This window comes from Gymnoscopelus microlampas (assembly GCF_963454915.1).
Source record: "Gymnoscopelus microlampas genome assembly, chromosome: 1".
NCBI lineage: Eukaryota > Metazoa > Chordata > Actinopteri > Myctophiformes > Myctophidae > Gymnoscopelus > Gymnoscopelus microlampas.
Window position 1 is genome coordinate 61,613,708 of NC_139962.1, and position 19,517 is coordinate 61,633,224.

At 40.5% G+C, this 19,517-nt stretch overlaps 1 protein-coding gene across 1 annotated transcript in view; it reads left to right on the top strand.

Annotated features, from left to right (window-relative positions):
* Nucleotides 1-19,517, top strand: part of LOC311051985 (uncharacterized protein) — a 156,567-nt gene that overhangs the window by 14,810 nt on the left and 122,240 nt on the right. The window contains exons 2-6 of the mRNA XM_084066730.1: nucleotides 2,839-2,933; nucleotides 4,404-4,467; nucleotides 5,969-6,040; nucleotides 11,106-11,186; nucleotides 13,412-13,496. Of these exons, the coding sequence (XP_083922856.1) occupies nucleotides 4,404-4,467; nucleotides 5,969-6,040; nucleotides 11,106-11,186; nucleotides 13,412-13,496 (302 nt within the window). The 5' untranslated portion in view covers nucleotides 2,839-2,933. The remainder of the gene's footprint in view (nucleotides 1-2,838; nucleotides 2,934-4,403; nucleotides 4,468-5,968; nucleotides 6,041-11,105; nucleotides 11,187-13,411; nucleotides 13,497-19,517) is intronic.

Genomic DNA, 19,517 nt, shown 5'->3' on the forward strand with positions numbered 1-19,517 from the left:
TGGTTTTGCACTTTTTCTGTTTTTCATGTGTCTATGAGGTTGATAGAACTTCATTAAGCCCCCTGTGGTGTTTTTATGGTGTTTTATGTCTTCTCTGACTATTTTAAGTTTCTTCCTGGCTGAAACCTTGAGGGTCAAACGTGCCAATAGAAAAACAGCACTTTATTGACACAGTAAAATTATACCCTCCCCCTCATTATCATAACACAACAGGTGTGGGCATGAGGAGGAGAAGGGACTAGGACAGGTGAGTGGTGCTAAGGTGGTGGAGGAGGTGCTAAGGTGAGAACCAGGTATACTTAATGAACTGGAGGCGTGTCCACATAAAAACATACGTTGTAACACTTTCTGTACACTTTTTTGAAACAAATCTTCCTACTAGTATAACCATAATACCTGATGATTATGTTTTAGGGGGGGGGGGGGGGGGACTGAAAATCACGGCACCCCGTCTTTAATATATAGTCTTACACGTTTGGCGGGAGGTCCCTCCCCCCCGAAACTTTTTAACACAGTAGATGTCATTTCCTGTATTCTGATGCATTTTAACAGGGAGTTTAATACTTTTATCAGTCATAGGAAAATAATGGGTAAATTATTTTATTTAATCCATTACACTAACCTAAACTTATAGAAATTGTTTTGATGACTGAAGCAAATAACCACTCCTGATATTGGCATAATATTACTGACATGATACTTACCATGACACTGACCATGATACTGACATGATGCTGATCATGATACTGACCATGATACTGACATGATGCTGACCATGATACTGACATAATGCTGACCATGATACTGACCATGATACTGACATGATGCTGACCATGATACTGACCATGATACTGACATGATACTGACCATGATACTGACATGATGCTGACCATGATACTGACCATGATGCTGACATGATGCTGACCATGATACTGACCATGATACTGACATGATGCTGACCATGATACTGACCATGATACTGACATGATGCTGACCATGATACTGACCCTGATACTGACATGATGCTGACCATGATGCTGACCATGATACTGACATGATGCTGACCATGATACTGACCATGATACTGACATGATGCTGACCATGATACTGACCCTGATGCTGACCCTGATACTGACATGATACTGACATGATGCTGACCATGATACTGACCCTGATACTGACATGATGCTGACCATGATACTGACATGATGCTGACCATGATACTGACATGATGCTGACCATGATACTGACATGATGCTGACCATGATACTGACCATGATACTGACATGATGCTGACCATGATGCTGACCATGATACTGACATGATGCTGACCATGATACTGACATGATACTGACCATGATACTGACATGATGCTGACCATGATACTGACCCTGATACTGACATGATGCTGACCATGATACTGACATGATGCTGACCATGATGCTGACCATGATACTGACCATGACACTGACCATGATGCTGATATGATGCTGACCATGATACTGACCCTGATACTGACCATGATACTTACATAATGCTGACCATGATACTGACCATGATACTGACATGATGCTGACCATGATACTGACCATGATGCTGACCATGATACTGACCATGATACTGACCATTATACTGACCCTGATACTGACCATGATACTGACATGATGCTAACCATGATACTGACCATGATACTGACCCTGATACTGACCATGATACTGACATGATGCTAACCATGATACTGACCATGATACTGGCATGATACTGACAATGACCATGATGCTGACCATGATACTGACCCTGATACTGACCCTGATACTGATACTGACCATGATACTGACATGATGCTAACCATGATACTGACCATGATACTGACCACGACTAACCATGATATTGAGAGAGAGAGAGAGAGAGAGAGAGAGAGAGAGAGAGAGAGAGAGAGAGAGAGAGAGAGAGAGAGAGAGAGAGATAATAAACACATAAACACACGCTTTGTGTTCCGTCAATTTCAGATAACTGTGATCACCAAATCATTTTTTTATAATTAACAAAAATGTTAGTGGTTATGACAAGATATTGAGTTATATATATATTATATTATATATATATTATAATGACTTACAATGTCATACAATGTTGAGACCATTTAGAACTAGACACTAAATGTGTTCAGAAGCCCACAGACATCCATAAGGAATGCAGTCTCCTCAAAAAATGTTGCAGTGCCATGCACACCACCATTATACCCTATTGGCCAACTACTAATTTGGTCAACTTCAACTTAATTAAGTTAATCAGTTGTTCCTTGCCCGTGACCATTTCTGTCCAAGTTTTTGGTGGTGCTGTGTGAATTTGTTTAGAAGTTACTCGCCTTTTTGTGATTTTGGCCTATTTGGCTTATACAATTTAACCAGTTCTTCCTTAGCCTATGACAAACTCACAAAGTTATGCATACATCCATCCTTATCTTTTTGAGATGTCATAAATGTACTTTTTGCAGCATGCCTTGCCCATTGCCATGCCCCTCTTGGCAAAAACACATGGATTGTTTAGATATCTTGCTAAACATATCTGATAAGGGCTGAAGGAACATAGGGCTGAAGGAACATAGGGCTGAAGTCACCATAATGATGTCCTTGGAGGGTTTTCCATTTTGATTGTTGTTCTTTCTTTATTATTTTTTTTATTACTTTTTCTGAATTTAATTTGTATCACTGTACAGACATACTGTATGTCTTTTATTATTATTGCAATGTAATGTTTTAAAACACATGTTCATCACATAACTCACTGCGACTCACTGTTTTTGAACATTTCTCTCTCTCTCTCTCATTTGTTCAGACCAGGAAATGAGGCAGCAGGAACACCACAGTGTTTTTCACTACAAGAATGTAGTGATTCCTCTCTGAGTTGATCTGTTGAACTGAATTCGCCAGGTAAGAATTGTACCAGGAAATAATGTTTATATTAGAACTGTATAATATGACTGTATGAGTAGTATATGACATGATTCATTCTTTCACAATGCACTGCAATGCATTTACAAACTGTTCATGATCATAGGGGGACTTCTTTTGGAGCTGTAGGCTATAACGCCTATTTTAACCACATGAACCCTACAGTTTATTTTCCGGGGGCAAATAACATGGCAAAAAATAGCCGATCTACAAGCTCACAATGCAGCGCGTTGTGAGCTTGGAGATCGGCTATCGTCAGAGAAGACATTTGGTGTAGAGTGGAAAAAGGACAGGACCAAGTATAGACCCCTGAGGGACACTAATCAACAAAGTATACTGGATATACGGTTTAAGTGGTTAAAGGTTCTACAGCACCTTTGTCGCATGGTGTGCTATAGAACCATTAGAGGTGTGCAAACCATAAGAGGTCCCCACATGATTTTGGGGGGTCCCAGATGACAGTAAAGTGACAATTTAAGACTGTACTATAAAAACTAGTCAACCATCGGCCAAATTATCAAATAATATAAGAAAGAGGCAAACATTGTGAAAATAGACGAAGTACAAGCGTGTAGATCGTCTATTTTCACAATATTTATCTGTGGAACCGAATCAAACTAAATGTTAGGCCTCAACTCTTACAATTCCAAGTGCTTGTCAGGTTGGGGGGGTCCCCAGTTCAAATATGATTATTGTGGGGGGTCCCTAGTTCAATATGATTGTTGTGGGGGGTCGTGGCCTGAAAAGGTTGAGAACCACTGTATTATAATGTAGCACCTCAACCACTGAAGAACCAACATTGGTTTGTGTGTGTGTGTACAAGACTCCACCTCATTATTTGAGGTTAAAGACCGCCATCTATTGGACAAGTAGAGCTACAACACCTGATCTCAGTTCTGTGACAGGGCTTTTTGTTAAAATGTTAAAGGTTTTCTTTGGTTAAAATATGAGTTAGATAGCTTTATATTCAGATAGTACTCATTGCTATAGAGTACGTGTTTGTTCAGTAACAGGAGTCTCCATGCCTCTCCATCACTTTAACAAACAGAAACTTCATAAACAATTGAAATTGGAATTAATGACACAAAGACATGAGCAGACACAATTGGATCTGGAACACTATAAACAATAATTTGATAAATGGGTAGTCCCTCCTGATTGGCTGAAATGTTGTCACCTACCTTAAAATGTATTTTCTGTTTATTAAAGAGCTGGAGAGACAGGGAGACTCCTGTTGCTGAACAAACACTCTATAGTCTATACTATAGCAATGATTACTATCACAATATAGTGCTTTAACCTTTTAACAAAAACAAACTGTTTTAACCAAACAATATCACTTACCCTACGTTTAAGGTTTTCAAACAATGTGGAAAAAGTCAGTTAGACTATTTTGGACCCTTTATTGTGACCATTCTGATGTTATTTATGTTTTACAAAAATCTGCAGATGGAGGACAGAGTGGAGTGGGGATCAGAGGATCCAGAACTCCTGAAGCCAAAACTGACTCAATGTAAGATCACAGCTGATATTCTATACATTGCAATAAAAATAGCAATTTACAAGCTCAGGTCTGCGATGCATTGTGAGCTTGTAGACCGGCTCCATTTTGTCGCCTTGCTAAACTAATAATAATAATATAAGTCATTTTTTTAAGCTATTCAGGAACAATAAAAAACTGATCCAAAACAAAACTATATGATATTTTTTAATCATTTCACCCAAAATGTTTATAACAAATTATGACTATTTAAATAGAAATAACACTGTCCGTCAGTTATGTAACATAACATTTAAGTAGGTTTAAATAGGATTACATCTGACTTAGGCCAAAAAAAACAGCAACAAAAATTACAAAATTGCCTAAATCAGTAAATAATTTGGCTTAAGCCAAAAAAAAGGCCTATTGTTTGGCCTAAGTCACAAAAAGGGGAGTGAACAGCATGATCCTTTTCAATTAGGATATGGGCGATTTTACCAGAGCTGGCCAGTGTCATGAGGAGCTGACTTAGGCAAAACTATAATTTTCCTCAAAAAAATACTTAGGCCATTAGTTTAGCAAGGTGACGATTTGCAACTGTTGTGGGACACTGTAGTATGACATGAGTAGGGCATTAAGTTATGAAAAAGCAAACAACAGAATTATGAGCGTACCCCATTTGTAGATACAATATTTCTCCCCAACAGCACAACAGTTTGTTTAACTTGATGAGAGCAACTGTTGTATACAGTTTCCCTTCTATTCTATTCTATTCTATTCTATTCTATTCTATTCTATTCCATCACAATGCCATCTATTCAATGCTGAAGACTGGCCTATACACATTTACATCCTGCACGTCACTGTACAGATAAGGCACTGTAGGAATTTTCAAATGTGTTCCTTTGTCTTATTTGTATGTCAATATAACACTGATATTTGTATAATGATTACAGCTCTGTTTAGTTCAATTTGTTGTCCCTCTTCATTTGCATTATTAAGACCACGTGGCTCGGAATCATTATTTGTGTACATTTATCCAGTCATTTATCATGAATCAGGTCAACCAGCATACTGTACCACATCAGGATTTAATAAACGTTGTTGTTGATGTCAGGCTATCATTTTTCTAAACAGCAGCGTAGGCCTATGGACACGTCTAGTGTGCATTGCAGGGGTGGAATCATTTCCTCATGAGTATTCCAGTCATGACAAACAGTTATGTCAGCTACTACTATAGATGACAAAGGAATGATATCCCTGCTCAACGAGCTGTATCACTGTATGTAGATATTCATAGATGGCATTTACATCACTGTGTCCCATCCAAAAAATGTTACATTTGAAAATAGAACAAAATAATTGTCCATGTACACACACACACACACACACACACACACACACACACACACACACACACACACACACACACACACACACACACACACACACACACACACACACACACACACACACACGGCATAGTTTGTCTTCATGTGTGGTCTCTCTGACTTGCATCCTGTATGTCCCAAAGTCACAGTAGATGTCACTGGGTCCAGAGGGGGAGCAGAGGATCCAGAACTCCTGAAGCCAAAACAGACTCAACGTAAGATCACAGCAGATATTCTATACATTGCATGTATATCACATTGTTGCTGTCGGGTGGAACACTGTGTATGTCCAAAAGTGTTACTTTTTAGAAAATGGAAAAGTTCTTTTGGAAGTTCGTAAAATCATTAAAAGCTAGGCCTGCCTCCTTTCTCCCGTCACAGATTAGCAGTGAAAGTGGGGTTGTTCTAAGTTAATTAGATATACTAGACCATACCCGGTCGGCGCAGCCGTGGGGGGATATACGCACATGATCTGGCAACCCGGGAGGCAGTTTGTCCCATAGCTGGGCAGCCGCAGCTATGGGACGACATTCTTTGACACAAAAACGCTAATAAGAAGCTGAGATTTGATGAAATTGAAAAACGGGCTTCACAGTTAAGTTCAGATGGTAATGGTCAATGGCTGTGTGCAAAATCAGAGCAATTGGTCCAGCCAGTGGGGAGAACCGGGTAGCTTCACCACCACCACTCCAAACGCACGCACAGAGGTTACTAGAATTATAGTAGGATAGTAGGATTGTGATGCTTTTAACAATCATTTTATGTTATCTGGCCATCTATTTGACAGGCATTCTGTCATTCTAGTGCCATCAGATCAGGATGGGGATTCAGTCACTGACAACTCACTCAACTTGTCCCCTCCATGCTTTTCATTTAGACCAGTAACACACTCAGAAGTTTTAACCGCACTGTCACAAATATGCACTAAGAAGTCTAACGGTGCAGATGACCTTAACCCGTATCTACTGCATCTTAGCGCATATATAATTGCTGCACCACTTGTCCATATTTTTTATTCATCACATACCATCACTTACCTTAGAGATGTGCACTGTTTAGCCAAGATCATTGAATCTGACGGGTAGAACTCAAGCTATTGTTGCTGATGGTTTTAAATCCAGGTCTTTTCAATTGGTAAAGGTGTCCCCCAGGGTTCAACTTTGGGCCCCCTTTTTATTCACAAGGGGGGCTACGGGGGGGGACTACGTTGCATCCAAAGCCTTATAGGACTATAGCATTTAAGTGAATGGTGGAGACACGCACACACACAGCCTCTGTGTTTGCCCCGTTTCAGCGACACCGTGAGTCCCTCAAGGACTATAAAAGAGGGTAACGTTTCAGGAAGACCATGCGCATTGGATGGTAGGCTTCAATGGAGACCTATGACACATCTGGCTAAACCTTCACTCGGTTGTCTTTGGACATGACACATAAGCACATGACATGAAAGAGCCAATCCCAATGAGACATTGGGCCTGTGGTTCTTCTTCTACGCTTCAAATAAGGGATCTGAAGTTATGAGATTATGCTGGTTGTCACCCCCACATGGATATGGATGACTTTAGCTGCACAGAGAAATTGTCATATAAGAAAGACAGGGAGGAGAAAGAAAGAGAGAGAGAGTATATCTCATCATATGAACCTTCTGTGGAACTACTTTTAAGATGAGTTTATTATATTCTATTTGATTAGATTTTATTACATTCATTATTATTATTAGTATTATTATTGTTAGTATTATTATGAATTTGTTTTTATTCTATTATCTTTTTGGAACAAAAACGCATTGTGCAAGCTATATTCAACATTTCCTAGCTTCAAAATACGTTTTTGAACATGTTTGTGCTTTTTACAAGCACACACACTGACTTTTTCAAATCCGATTTTGTGAATTTTGTGTGATTCTGGTAAAATGCATTGATATAGTAGGTCAAAGTGAAATAAATAATTGTTGGGCCATATAGGTGAGGTTGTGCTGAAATAAAAGAGACCAAACATTGCTATGGTAAACACTTATACTGGATCTGTGTTATGGTAACATTAAGGACGCAAGTCCATCTCGCTCCACCCCTTGGGTTCGTCTGACCATAACTGTGTGCACCTTATCCCTACATATCGCTCTGTGTTGAAAAGGGAAAAAGTACAGACTATCCGGGTTAAGGACTGGAATGATGACGCCTGTCTGTCTCTACAGGGCTGTCTGGATTGCACCGACTGGGATATGTTTAAAGACTCATGTAATGACATTGATGAATTTACTGATGTCACTTGCAGCTGGATATCCTATTGTGAAGAAATAGTGATCCCTGTCAAAACTGTTAAAATATATCCCAACAGCAAGCCATGGGTATCAAAATCTCTTAAAGGGCTACTGCACAAAAAGGCAACAGCATTTAGAGCAGGAAACCTTATAGAGATGCATAACATAGAGAAAGAGATCAAACGTGAAATCAGGGCTGGAAAAATGAAATACAAAGGCAAAATAGAAAATCAGCTCAGGATGAATAATCTGGGCTCCGCATGGAGCAGTATGAAAACGATTGTTGGCCTTAAGGAAGAGGGTAGAACTAATATTCAGCTTAGTGGCTATAATTCCGATCTGCTTTTAGCAGAGGATTTTAATCAGTTCTATACCCGATTTGATGTGCACGACTTCAAACAGGAGCACTCTGAGCTCAGGAAGGGTCTAGCTTCATCCAAGGTTCATGATCTCTCCTTTAATGAGCAGAGTGTGATTCGGTGCTTTAAAGGGTGTAAACCTAAGAAAAGTCCAGGCCCTGACAATATAGGTGGCCGTCTGCTCACTGTCTGTGCAGAACAGTTAGGCCCTATTTTTAATTTTATTTTTCAGCTTTCTCTTACCCAGCAGAGGGTACCATCTCTATGGAAGCCATCTATTGTGGTGCCAGTTGCCAAGGGGCCCCGACCCAAAGCGCTCAATGATTTCAGGCCTGTGGCCCTAACCTCTGTTATTATGAAGTCATTTGAGAAACTGGTCAAGGAAGAGCTCCTGACAAAAACGGAGTGTCTTCTAGACCCTATGCAATTTGCATACAGGGCTAAAAGAGGAGTGTCTGATGCTACCATCACATTATTAAACCTTCTGTTTGAACATCTGAAAGTGAGCAAGAAACACGCTAGGCTGCTTTTTGTTGACTTCTCATCAGCCTTTAATACCATTCAGCCACACATACTAGTTGAAAAATTAGTTAACAACTTTGGCTTAGACTCAGGTATTATAGGTTGGGTTCTTGACTTCCTTACAAACAGAACCCAGAGGCTAAGAGTGAATGGTAATCTGTCTGGAGAACTAACATCATCCACAGGTTCACCCCAAGGTTGTGTTCTCTCCCCACTCCTGTACATCCTGTATACAAATGATTGTAGAAGTCAACATGCCAACAGACACATTCTCAAATTTGCTGATGATTCTGTTATCATTAGTCTTTTGGATGATAATGAGGCCAGCCATGGTCCAGTTGTTGATGACTTTGTTTCCTGGTGTGATGAGGCATTTTTACAACTTAACGTCACAAAGACACAAGATATGTGCATTGATTTTAGACTCTCAGCACTAGCTACTGAGAGTAGTGTGATAAATGGCCAAGCAGTGGAATTGGTAACCACTTATAAATATCTCGGTACCATTATCGACAATCGTTTGAAATTTCACTCAAACACTGAAATGCTGTGTAAGAAAGGCCAACAGCGCCTCTTCTGTCTACGGAAGCTAGCCAAATTTCAGGTGGATAAAACTTTGATGATTTTGTTCTACAGGGCTTTTGTAGAGTCTGTTATTTCTTTTTCTATCATTTGTTGGTATGGGAATCTTGGAATTAAACAGAAAAATGCCCTAAATGGGATTGTAAGGGGGGCTAGCAAGATTGTGGGTGAGAAATTCAGCTGTCTAAGTCTCATATATGATAGGCAGGTGCTTATGAAGGCATCATCGATCAGAGCGGATAGCTCTCATCCACTCCATTCTGTGTATGAACTCTTGCCCTCCGGCCAATGGCTAAAGGCCCCTGTAGCAAAGCAAAATAGGTACAAATTTTCATTTGTGCCTACTTCCATCCGTGCAATCAACGGGGGAAGCAGAAGGAGGTAGCTCATGTATGTAACTGCACTTTACTGGTATTATCTGGATCTTGTGACTATGTCTTTGTCTATGTCTTTGTTATTGTTCATGTGTTTGTTTTTTAGAGTTTTTTACCTACTGCTGTAAAATGAATTGCCCAATTTGGGACATAATAAACTTGACCTTGACCTTGACCATGACTTTCTAGTGTGGGATATAAAAATAAAAAATACATATAACATCTTTCACAAATGCCTACACTACACATAATATTGGCTGAAAATAAATATATATATGTTGCTTGATTTTACTTCTATTTCATCATTCCATGTTCATATGGGCAACATATCCTGACATTTTAAACATAAAACATGCTTAGCTGGGCTTGTGTGTGATGTTTAAGTCCATGAACTTTATTTTCTGGATCCGATTTTGTTTTCTCTATGTGTTTTTAGTTCCAATATGCTTATTATAGTATACACAAGTGAACAATACATTGTTGGGTCATATAGCTGAGGTTGTTCTGAAAAAAAGAAGACCAAACATAAGTGGGTAAACACTTTTTAAATATGTTTTATGAAGGAAAATGAAAAGTAAAAACGTAAAAACAAAAATGGCCAAAATAACCTCAGGGATAATAGGGTTGTTTAAACTTCAACAAAACAAAATGCATGGTATTTACTAGGTCTCCAAATATAAATCCCTTTACTGGTATTTACACTCTTAAAGGTGAACAAATAGATGGTCACATCCTATAACTACCACAGCGCTTTGCGTTTTTATTACTGGCGATGGTTATCTCACCCATCACTGTATTTGATATGATAAAGTGGGTTGGCCATCTCTCACAGTTCGTAGAGAGCAACATTGTATTTTAATTATAAGGCCTTGTGTGGTAAACTTCCTTTATATCTATCCTCGCTTTTGGAACCAAAGATTACTGGACATTCAACACGTTCACAAACACACATTAGATATACCAGTCCACGTAACAAGTGAACAAGGAAAAAACTGCTTTCATGTATTATGCTCCACACAAATGGAACAAACTTCAGGACTTCAGGGTGCTTCTTGAGGACACACTAAAAGCTGATGCATTTAATCGAGGATCATTTATCTGCCTCCATCTTTGTTTTGTTATCCATTTCTTTCTGTTTTGTTATTTTTGGTCTCTCTGATCTGCATCATTTATGTCCTTACAGACCAGGAGCCGGATGTCCCTGTGGACAGAGGGAAGGGGGAACCAGCAGATCAAGAACCCTTGAAGCCAAAACAGACTCAAAGTAAGATCACAACATATTCTATACCAGCGTTTTTCAAACTGTGGGTCGCAAACCCGGAAAGCTAGTGGTGGGGTCGCACATTTGCAGCTGAAAAAATAAAGAATTGACAAGGAAAAAAAACTAACAAACGAAAAAGTTTACCGATGACCCAAAACCCCAAAGATCGAGTTATCCGCCTGGCAGCTGTGCATTTGTACATTTATAATGTCTCTCTCCTTGATCAACTCAGTTTGACAGACTGACGTAATACACGTCTATCTCTATTCACTACGTCCTGCATGTATGATTGTTGCCTGATTCAATTTGAATGCAGAGCGATTCGTTGCAATTTGTTTAAATGTGATACGATGCAATCTTTTTTAAGTTGACTTTAATTTATAAATTCACACAAACCAATTATATAAAAGTGGTTACCATTGTGTTTTTAATTTGTTTTAGCAAACTCAAAAGTTGGATTAACTAGAATAAAAATCATTGTATAGCCGACTGTCAGTACATCGTAAACAGTATGCCAAATCAATTCAATGTATAATGTTAGTTTACAACTAGACAATGACAGTAAACAGTGTGTTGTACCAACAGTCACAGAATATCGAATGATGTCAATGTCATGATGTCAATGCGTTCAGAAGCACACTACTATACTAAATGTGTTCTCCACCATGGGTGACCCTTGCCAAAAAGTGCAGATCTACAAGATTGTCGATCTGCACTGTATTCTGTACTTACCTTGTGCTCTATAACTTTGTAAATCTGCACTATCCACTGCACAACTAGTCATGTGATCAAGACGGATCTGTCAGATTTTTCAGATTCCATCCTGATTGGCTAACATTGGCTTCCAAAGTTTGCAGGATGTGTTTGTTTTGACCAAAATGCCCCAAATCATGAACTCTGTGCGGTTTCTGTGACATTTTGCATGCACATTCCCACTATGCCGAGGAAGATATGACACCCTTTTCACATTAGCCTGTTATAGTGCCACCAGCAGGTCGATTTTTGCAAAACACATTTTTGGAACAACATGCCTCAATGAAAGGCCTCTGACCCTACCCTCTGAATGTCGCAGCAGAAATTGAGTCTCATCAGACCAGGCAATGTTTTCCAATCTTCTATTGTCCAGTTGTGGTGAGCCTGTGTGAATAGCCTCAGGGCCCTATAAACGGCAGAAGTGGCTAAAGCCACACATATGAGATTTAAGACTAGGCAAGGGGCGTTCCACCGCAAAAGTTGCTATTTTGGGACACCTGCCATACCCGCAAAACACCTGCACTACATTATTTATAGGTGTGGTTTGGGCGTTACAATGATATAACCAATCACCGTGCCAGATGCCATAGAACACACTGTGCAAGCCATTATCCCCAACCCAATCTTACACACTCCTTCCCACTGTCTGCAGTGTTGCCTGGTCTGATTAGTATAAGCCACATTGGGCTTGTTTTTCTGAAGTTACTTGTAAATAATGGTAGAACGGTTGTGAGCTTGTAGATCGGCTATTTTCAAATAGCCGACAGACATAAATATGCACATTGTTTAATGGCCGACATTTATAGGTTTGAATTGCTCATGTGGCCTATTTTTAGTCGCTTCTTTTGGGCTTGTTTTCATATACCTGGTTGCTTATTTCTCTTGCAAATTCTGGCAACACAGCTCCAGCCTCATGTGGGAATTCTACATGGAAACATACACCCAACGTTTGGTTTTCTAAGCTCTGGCCTTTGATTGCCTTTCAATAAAACCACATTTGATAGACACACTTATCACCTACATGTTACTGATTAGAGAGAATGTAATATTTTTGTAATCAGTTCATTATTTCCTGGGTAATTGATGAATAAAACTGACATGTGTAATTTGGAGAGCATTGCATTGCGCGACACACAAATTGTTTTCTTTGAATAGACTATCTTATATAAACACAATTGACACAAGGAATTGACACTCTACCTTCTGCTGATTATAGAAAACATATAATCACAGACATTTGTTGAGAATTAGTAGAGAGAGGGACGACCAGGCTGCGCGCCCTGGTCGTCTCCAGACGTCCATTACAGCCAAGTTGGCATTGCGGGTTACTATACACACACACACACACACACACACACACACACACACACACACACACACACACACACACACACACACACACACACACACACACACACACACACACACACAGTAGTTTGTCTTATTGGAGGTCTCTCTGATCATCTGCATTATAGATGTTCTTAAAGTGTCTGGGGACAGAGTGGAGGAGGGAACAGAAGCTCAAGCAGCCAGCAATGAAGACAAACCACCAGACTCAAGGTAAGATCACTGCTTCTACTGGTTCTGATTCCATCAATACTAAAAGGACTTTACAGTCTGACAGGATCCTACTCTTTTCTGTGTACAAGCCAAGAGTCAAGTGTTGAGTGCAGTGTCACTATTTTCAAAGCAATATCACATAAACAATATAGCTGCAAGCAGCAATGAGCGGTTTCGAGAATAATGGCAGACTGGCAGACTGGCAGACTGTGACAGAGTGGCAGACTGGCAGACTGGCAGACTGTGACAGAGTGGCAGACTGGCAGACTGGCAGACTGTGACAGAGTGGCAGACTGGCAGACTGGCAGACTGTGACAGACTGTGGCAGACTGGCAGACAGACAGACTGTGGCAGACTGGCAGACTGGCAGACAGACAGACAGTGACAGAGTGGCAGACTGGCAGACTGGCAGACTGTGACAGAGTGGCAGACTGGCAGACTGTGACAGAGTGGCAGACTGGCAGACTGGCAGACTGTGACAGAGTGGCAGACTGGCAGACTGTGACAGAGTGGCAGACAGACAGACAGACAGACAGACAGACAGACAGACAGACAGACAGACAGACAGACAGACAGACTGTGACAGAGTGGCAGACTGGCAGACAGACAGACAGACAGACAGTGACAGAGTGGCAGACTGGCAGACTGGCAGACTGTGACAGAGTGGCAGACTGTGATAGACTGGCAGACTGGCAGACTGGCAGACTGTGACAGCGTGGCAGACTGGCAGACTGTGGCAGACTGGCAGACTGTGACAGAGTGGCAGACTGGCAGACTGACAGAGTGGCAGACTGGCAGACTGTGACAGAGTGGCAGACTGGCAGACTGGCAGACAGACAGACAGTGACAGAGTGGCAGAGAGAGAGAGAGAGAGAGAGAGAGAGAGAGAGAGAGAGAGAGAGAGAGAGAGAGAGAGAGAGAGAGAGAGAGAGGCAGTGAGAAAGAGAGGCAGTAAGAGAGAGAGCGAGAGAGAAGAAGTGAACATGCATTAATTAACAAAGTCATGATTTTTGTTCAGTAAATTATATTTGGACCGGTTAAATTGGGGTTTGAACCAGGGAGCTATAGACTTGTGGGTAGACAGTGTAAAGGATAAGGATAATTCCAGGTCCGTTCATGAAAGTCCTTGCGGTCTTGTTTCCGATGAGGGCCTGTGAGCAATTAGGGGTTAAGAGTCTTGCTCAGGGACAAATTTCATTTCATCGACACATTTGCTGGCCTGGCCTGGAATCGTACCTGGGGCAACCAGGGCCTTTGGCTCCCTAGGTGGGCTCACTAACCACCCTGCGGTATCAAGGCAGATGATTAAGCCATTGGACCAACAGACCTGTACTAGTGAAAAAGGAGTTCACACACATGACACACTTTCAAGCAAATTGCTCAGAAATCCTTGGTTTAAATGTTTTTCAAACTTGTCAATATATTTCGGAATGGAAACTAGTGGAAAATAGTCGATCTACAAGCTCACAACGCGTTGCTATCTAAAAAGGTGTGAGATTGTAGATCGGCTATTTTCACAAGAAAGTATGTCATACATAAAAAAACAACTACTCTCAAAAGCATTTCGTGTTATTGTCTAAACATTGCACATGGCTGAATTAACAGGGTCATGTTTTGTACAATGCAATTTAAATATGAACTGTAATAAGTGGGATTTGAACCAGGGACCTTTGGCACATGAGACTCACACTCTACTGGTGGAGCTATCCAATACACAGCCTTAGACAGTGAAAAGGGAGAATCCAACAAAACAAAACAAAAGGGCGAATGAAGTACGTCATACATTGAAAATAACTACTTTCAAGTATGCATTTCTCGTCATCTTTAACAATTGCACATGTATTCATTGATATAGTCATGTTGTGTGCAATGCAATTATAATGAAGTCTACCTGAGGTGGGATTCGAACCGGCTACCCTATGGTTTCAAGGCAGATGATTAAGCGATCAAGCTATTGAACCAACACACCTGAACCTGTGAAAAAGGGCCTCAAACATGTATTTGACACAGTTTCACGCAAATTGCTCAGAAATCCTGGATTTAAATGTTTTTCAAACTGCTCAAAATTGCAGACAATCTAAGGGCAGAGCTTACTGGTCAAAGTGATACATGTGTTCCTCATGAGTCAAGTCACATGTGTAAGCAGGTTTAACGGCTGTCGGCCAAACGAGGCATGACTTTTGCCTGTTTAAAGTTTGCATTTTCAAAAAATTGCTATAGCGCCCCCCTTTGACCAATTGGAGTAAGATTGGTTTCAGTGATACTTGGAATGACCCTCTACAATATTGCAAAGTGTCAAACAAATGTGAGTCTGCATGTATGTGTTAGGGGCAGATGAATAATTGTCATAAAAGCTGCAATTTTCATTGGCTTATAAAAGCTTAACGTTTTCACTTATGGAAAATCCGCTTGCTTAGTTCTGTCGGCATTGGTCCAAAGTTCATGTGTAGACAGTTTCGTACAGATTGCTCAAAAATCCCAGGAGGAGTTTGATTTTTACTGCTTTTTACTGCTTTTCATAGAATTCGAAATGGTGGGAGATCTAAAGGTCAGAGGTCAAAAGTCAAACAGTGAAAGTTGTTAGGCATGAGGAGACGCATGTGTGTATCAAAGTTTCATGGCTGTAGGTCAAACAGGGCATGAGCTGTACCTGTTCAAAGTTGGCATTTTCAATTGAGTGCTACAGCGCCACCCTTTGGCCAATGGTTGTGAGTTTCGGGTTTTCGCCGTTTGGCATAGCCCTCTACCATATTGCCGAATTTCATAAAAAGTGACCACGCGGTTAGGCCAGAACTGGCAAAAACGGCGGAAGAATAATAATAAATATAGCTGCAAGCAGCGATAATATGGGGCCAGGAGAGAGAAAGAGAAATGATAATTCCTTAAACAGGTCAGTTCATGAAAGTCCTTGCGGTCTTGTTTCCAATGAGGGCCTGTGAGAGAGAGAGAGAGAGAGAGAGAGAGAGGAATAGATTGAAGATAGAAACGGAATAGATTGAAGATAGAAACGGAATAGATTGAAGATAGAAACGGAATAGATTGAAGATAGAAACGGAATAGATTGAAGATAGAAACGGAATAGATCGAAGAGACAGAGAGAGAGACATGGAAACGGAATAGATTGAAGAGAAAGACATGGAAACGGAATAGATTGAAGAGAGAGAGCCATGGAAACGGAATAGATTGAGTCATGTTTTTTGCAATTCAACTTAAATGAGTGTGCATCAAGTGAGGCTTGAACCAGCAACCTTGTGGTCGTGAGGCACTCTTAGGTAGCGGCAACACTACCTATAGTGCTATAGCTTTGTCCAGGCTGATATTGTCTGTTGAGGATCACAAACTCTTGCCTTCTGTCATGACCCAAGCCCCTGTTTCACTAACACTAAGATCACTCGTTCACAAACCATTTACCAATTAAGAAATTGTACATATCCTCAGAAGCAAAACTAGTGAAAGTAGCCGATCTACAAGCTCACAAACCATTAAAAGTTGTCAGATTGTACATCGGCTATTTTCACAATGAAGTATGTTATACATTGAAAAAACATACTCTCATTGCTATCTGAAAAGTTGTGAGATTGTAGATCAGCTGTATGTAAAAAAACACTCAATTAAGTATTTCATGTTATCTTTAACAATTGCAGATGTATTCATTGATAGTCATGTTGTGTGAAATGCAACTTAGATGAAGTCTGCACCAAGGGAGGCTTGAACTGGTGACCTTCAGGTTGTGGGGCACACATTTAAGCGAGAAGCCACCAACAGACAAGAACCTGTGAAAAAGGAGATCACACAGATCATACAGTTTCACGTAAATAGCTGAAAAATCCTGGGTTTAAGTGTTTTTCAAACTGCTCAAGATTGCGGACAATCCAAGGGCGGTGCTTACTGGTCAACGTGATAGATGTGTTACTCATTAGTCAAGGCACATGTGTAAGCAGGTCTAATGGCTGTCGGCCAAACGAGGCATGACTTTTGCCTGTTTAAAGTTTCAATTTTCAAAAAATTGCTATAGCGCCCCCGTTTGACCAATTGGAGTAAGATTGGTTTCAGTGATATTTGGAATGGCCCTTTACATTTCTGCAAAGTTTCAAAGAATGGTAAGTCTGCATGTATGTGTTAGGGGCAGATGAATAATTGTCATAAAACTGCAATATTCATTGGCTCATTAAAGCTTCATTTTTTCACTTATGGAAGATATTTTGCAAACGTTTTTTGGTATAGGTCCAAAGTTCATGTGTAAAAAGTTTCGTGCAGATTACTCAAAAATCCCAGGAGGAGATAGGTTTTAACTGTTTTTCATATAATTCAAAATGGTGGGAGATCTAAAGGTCAGAGGTCAAAAGTCAGAGTATGAAAGTTGTTCAGCATGAGGAGACGCATGTGTGCATCGAAGTTTCATGGCTGTAGGTGAAACAGGGCATGAGTTGTACCTGTTCAAAGTTGTCATTTTCAACTGAGTGCTATAGCGCCACCTTTTGACGAAAGATTGTGAGATTTATTTTTTGATCGTTTTTCATGACCATCTATCATATGGCCGAGTTTCATAAAAAGCGACTGCACGGTTCAGCCAGAACTGGCAAAAACGGCGGAAGAAGAAACGGAATAATGCCAATAACAATATGGGTCCATGCTGGAAGCCTGGCCCCATAAATATAGCTGCAAGCAGCGATAATATGGGGCCAGGAGAGAGAAAGAGAAATGATAATTCCTTTAACAGGTCAGTTCATGAAAGTCCTTGCGGTCTTGTTTCCAATGAGGGCCTGTGAGCAATTAGGGGTTAAGAGTCTTGCTCAGGGACAAATTTCGTTTCATCGACACATTCGCTGACCTGGCCTGGAATCGTACCTGGGTCAACCAGAGCCTCTGGCTCCCTAGGCGGGCTCACTAACCACTCAGCTATGGCCGACCCTCAGAGAGAAAGAGAGAGAGAGAGAGAGAATAGATTGAAGAGACAGAAACATGGAAACGGAATCGATTGAAGATAGAAACGGAATAGATTGAAGAGACAGAGCCATGGAAACGGAATAGATTGAAGATAGAAACGGAATAGATTGAAGAGAGAGAGAGAGCCATGGAAACGGAATAGATTGAAGATAGAAACGGAATAGATTGAAGAGAGAGAGAGAGCCATGGAAACGGAATAGATTGAGTCATGTTTTTTGCAATTCAACTTAAATGAGTCTGCATCAAGTGAGGCTTGAACCGGCAACCTTGCGATCATGAGGCACTCTTAGGTAGCTGCAACACTACCTATAGTGCTATAGCTTTGTCCAGGCTGATATCGTCTGTTGAGGATCACAAACTCTTGCCTTCTGTCATGACCCAAGCCCCTGTTTCACTAACACAAAGATCACTCGTTCACAAACCATTTACCAATGAAGAAATTGTACATCTCCTCAGAACCAAAACTAGTGAAAGTAGCCGATCTACAAGCTCACAAACCATTAAAAGTTGTCAGATTGTACATCGGCTATTTTCACAATGAAGTATGTTATACATTGAAAAAACATACTCTCATTGCTATCTGAAAAGTTGTGAGATTGTAGATCAGCTATTTTCACAATGAAGTATGTAAAAAACACTCAATTAAGTATTTCATGTTATCTTTAACAATTGCAAATGTATTCATTGATAGTCATGTTGTGTGAAATGCAACTTAAATGAAGTCTGCACCAAGTGAGGCTTGAACCTGTGACCTTGAGGTTGTGAGACATACACTTAAGCGGGACGCTATTGGACCAAGAGACAAACCTCTGAAAAAAGAGATCACACTGATCATACAGTTTCACGCAAATAGCTGAAAAATCCTGGGTTTAAGTGTTTTTCAAACTGCTCAAGATTGCGGACAACCTAAGGGCGGTGCTTACTGGTCAACGTGATAGATGTGTTCCTCATTAGTCAAGGCACATGTGTAAGCAGGTCTAATGGCTGTCGGCCAAACGAGGCATGACTTTTGCCTGTTTAAAGTTTAAATTTTTAAAAAATTGCTACAGCGCCCCCGTTTGACCAATTGGAGTA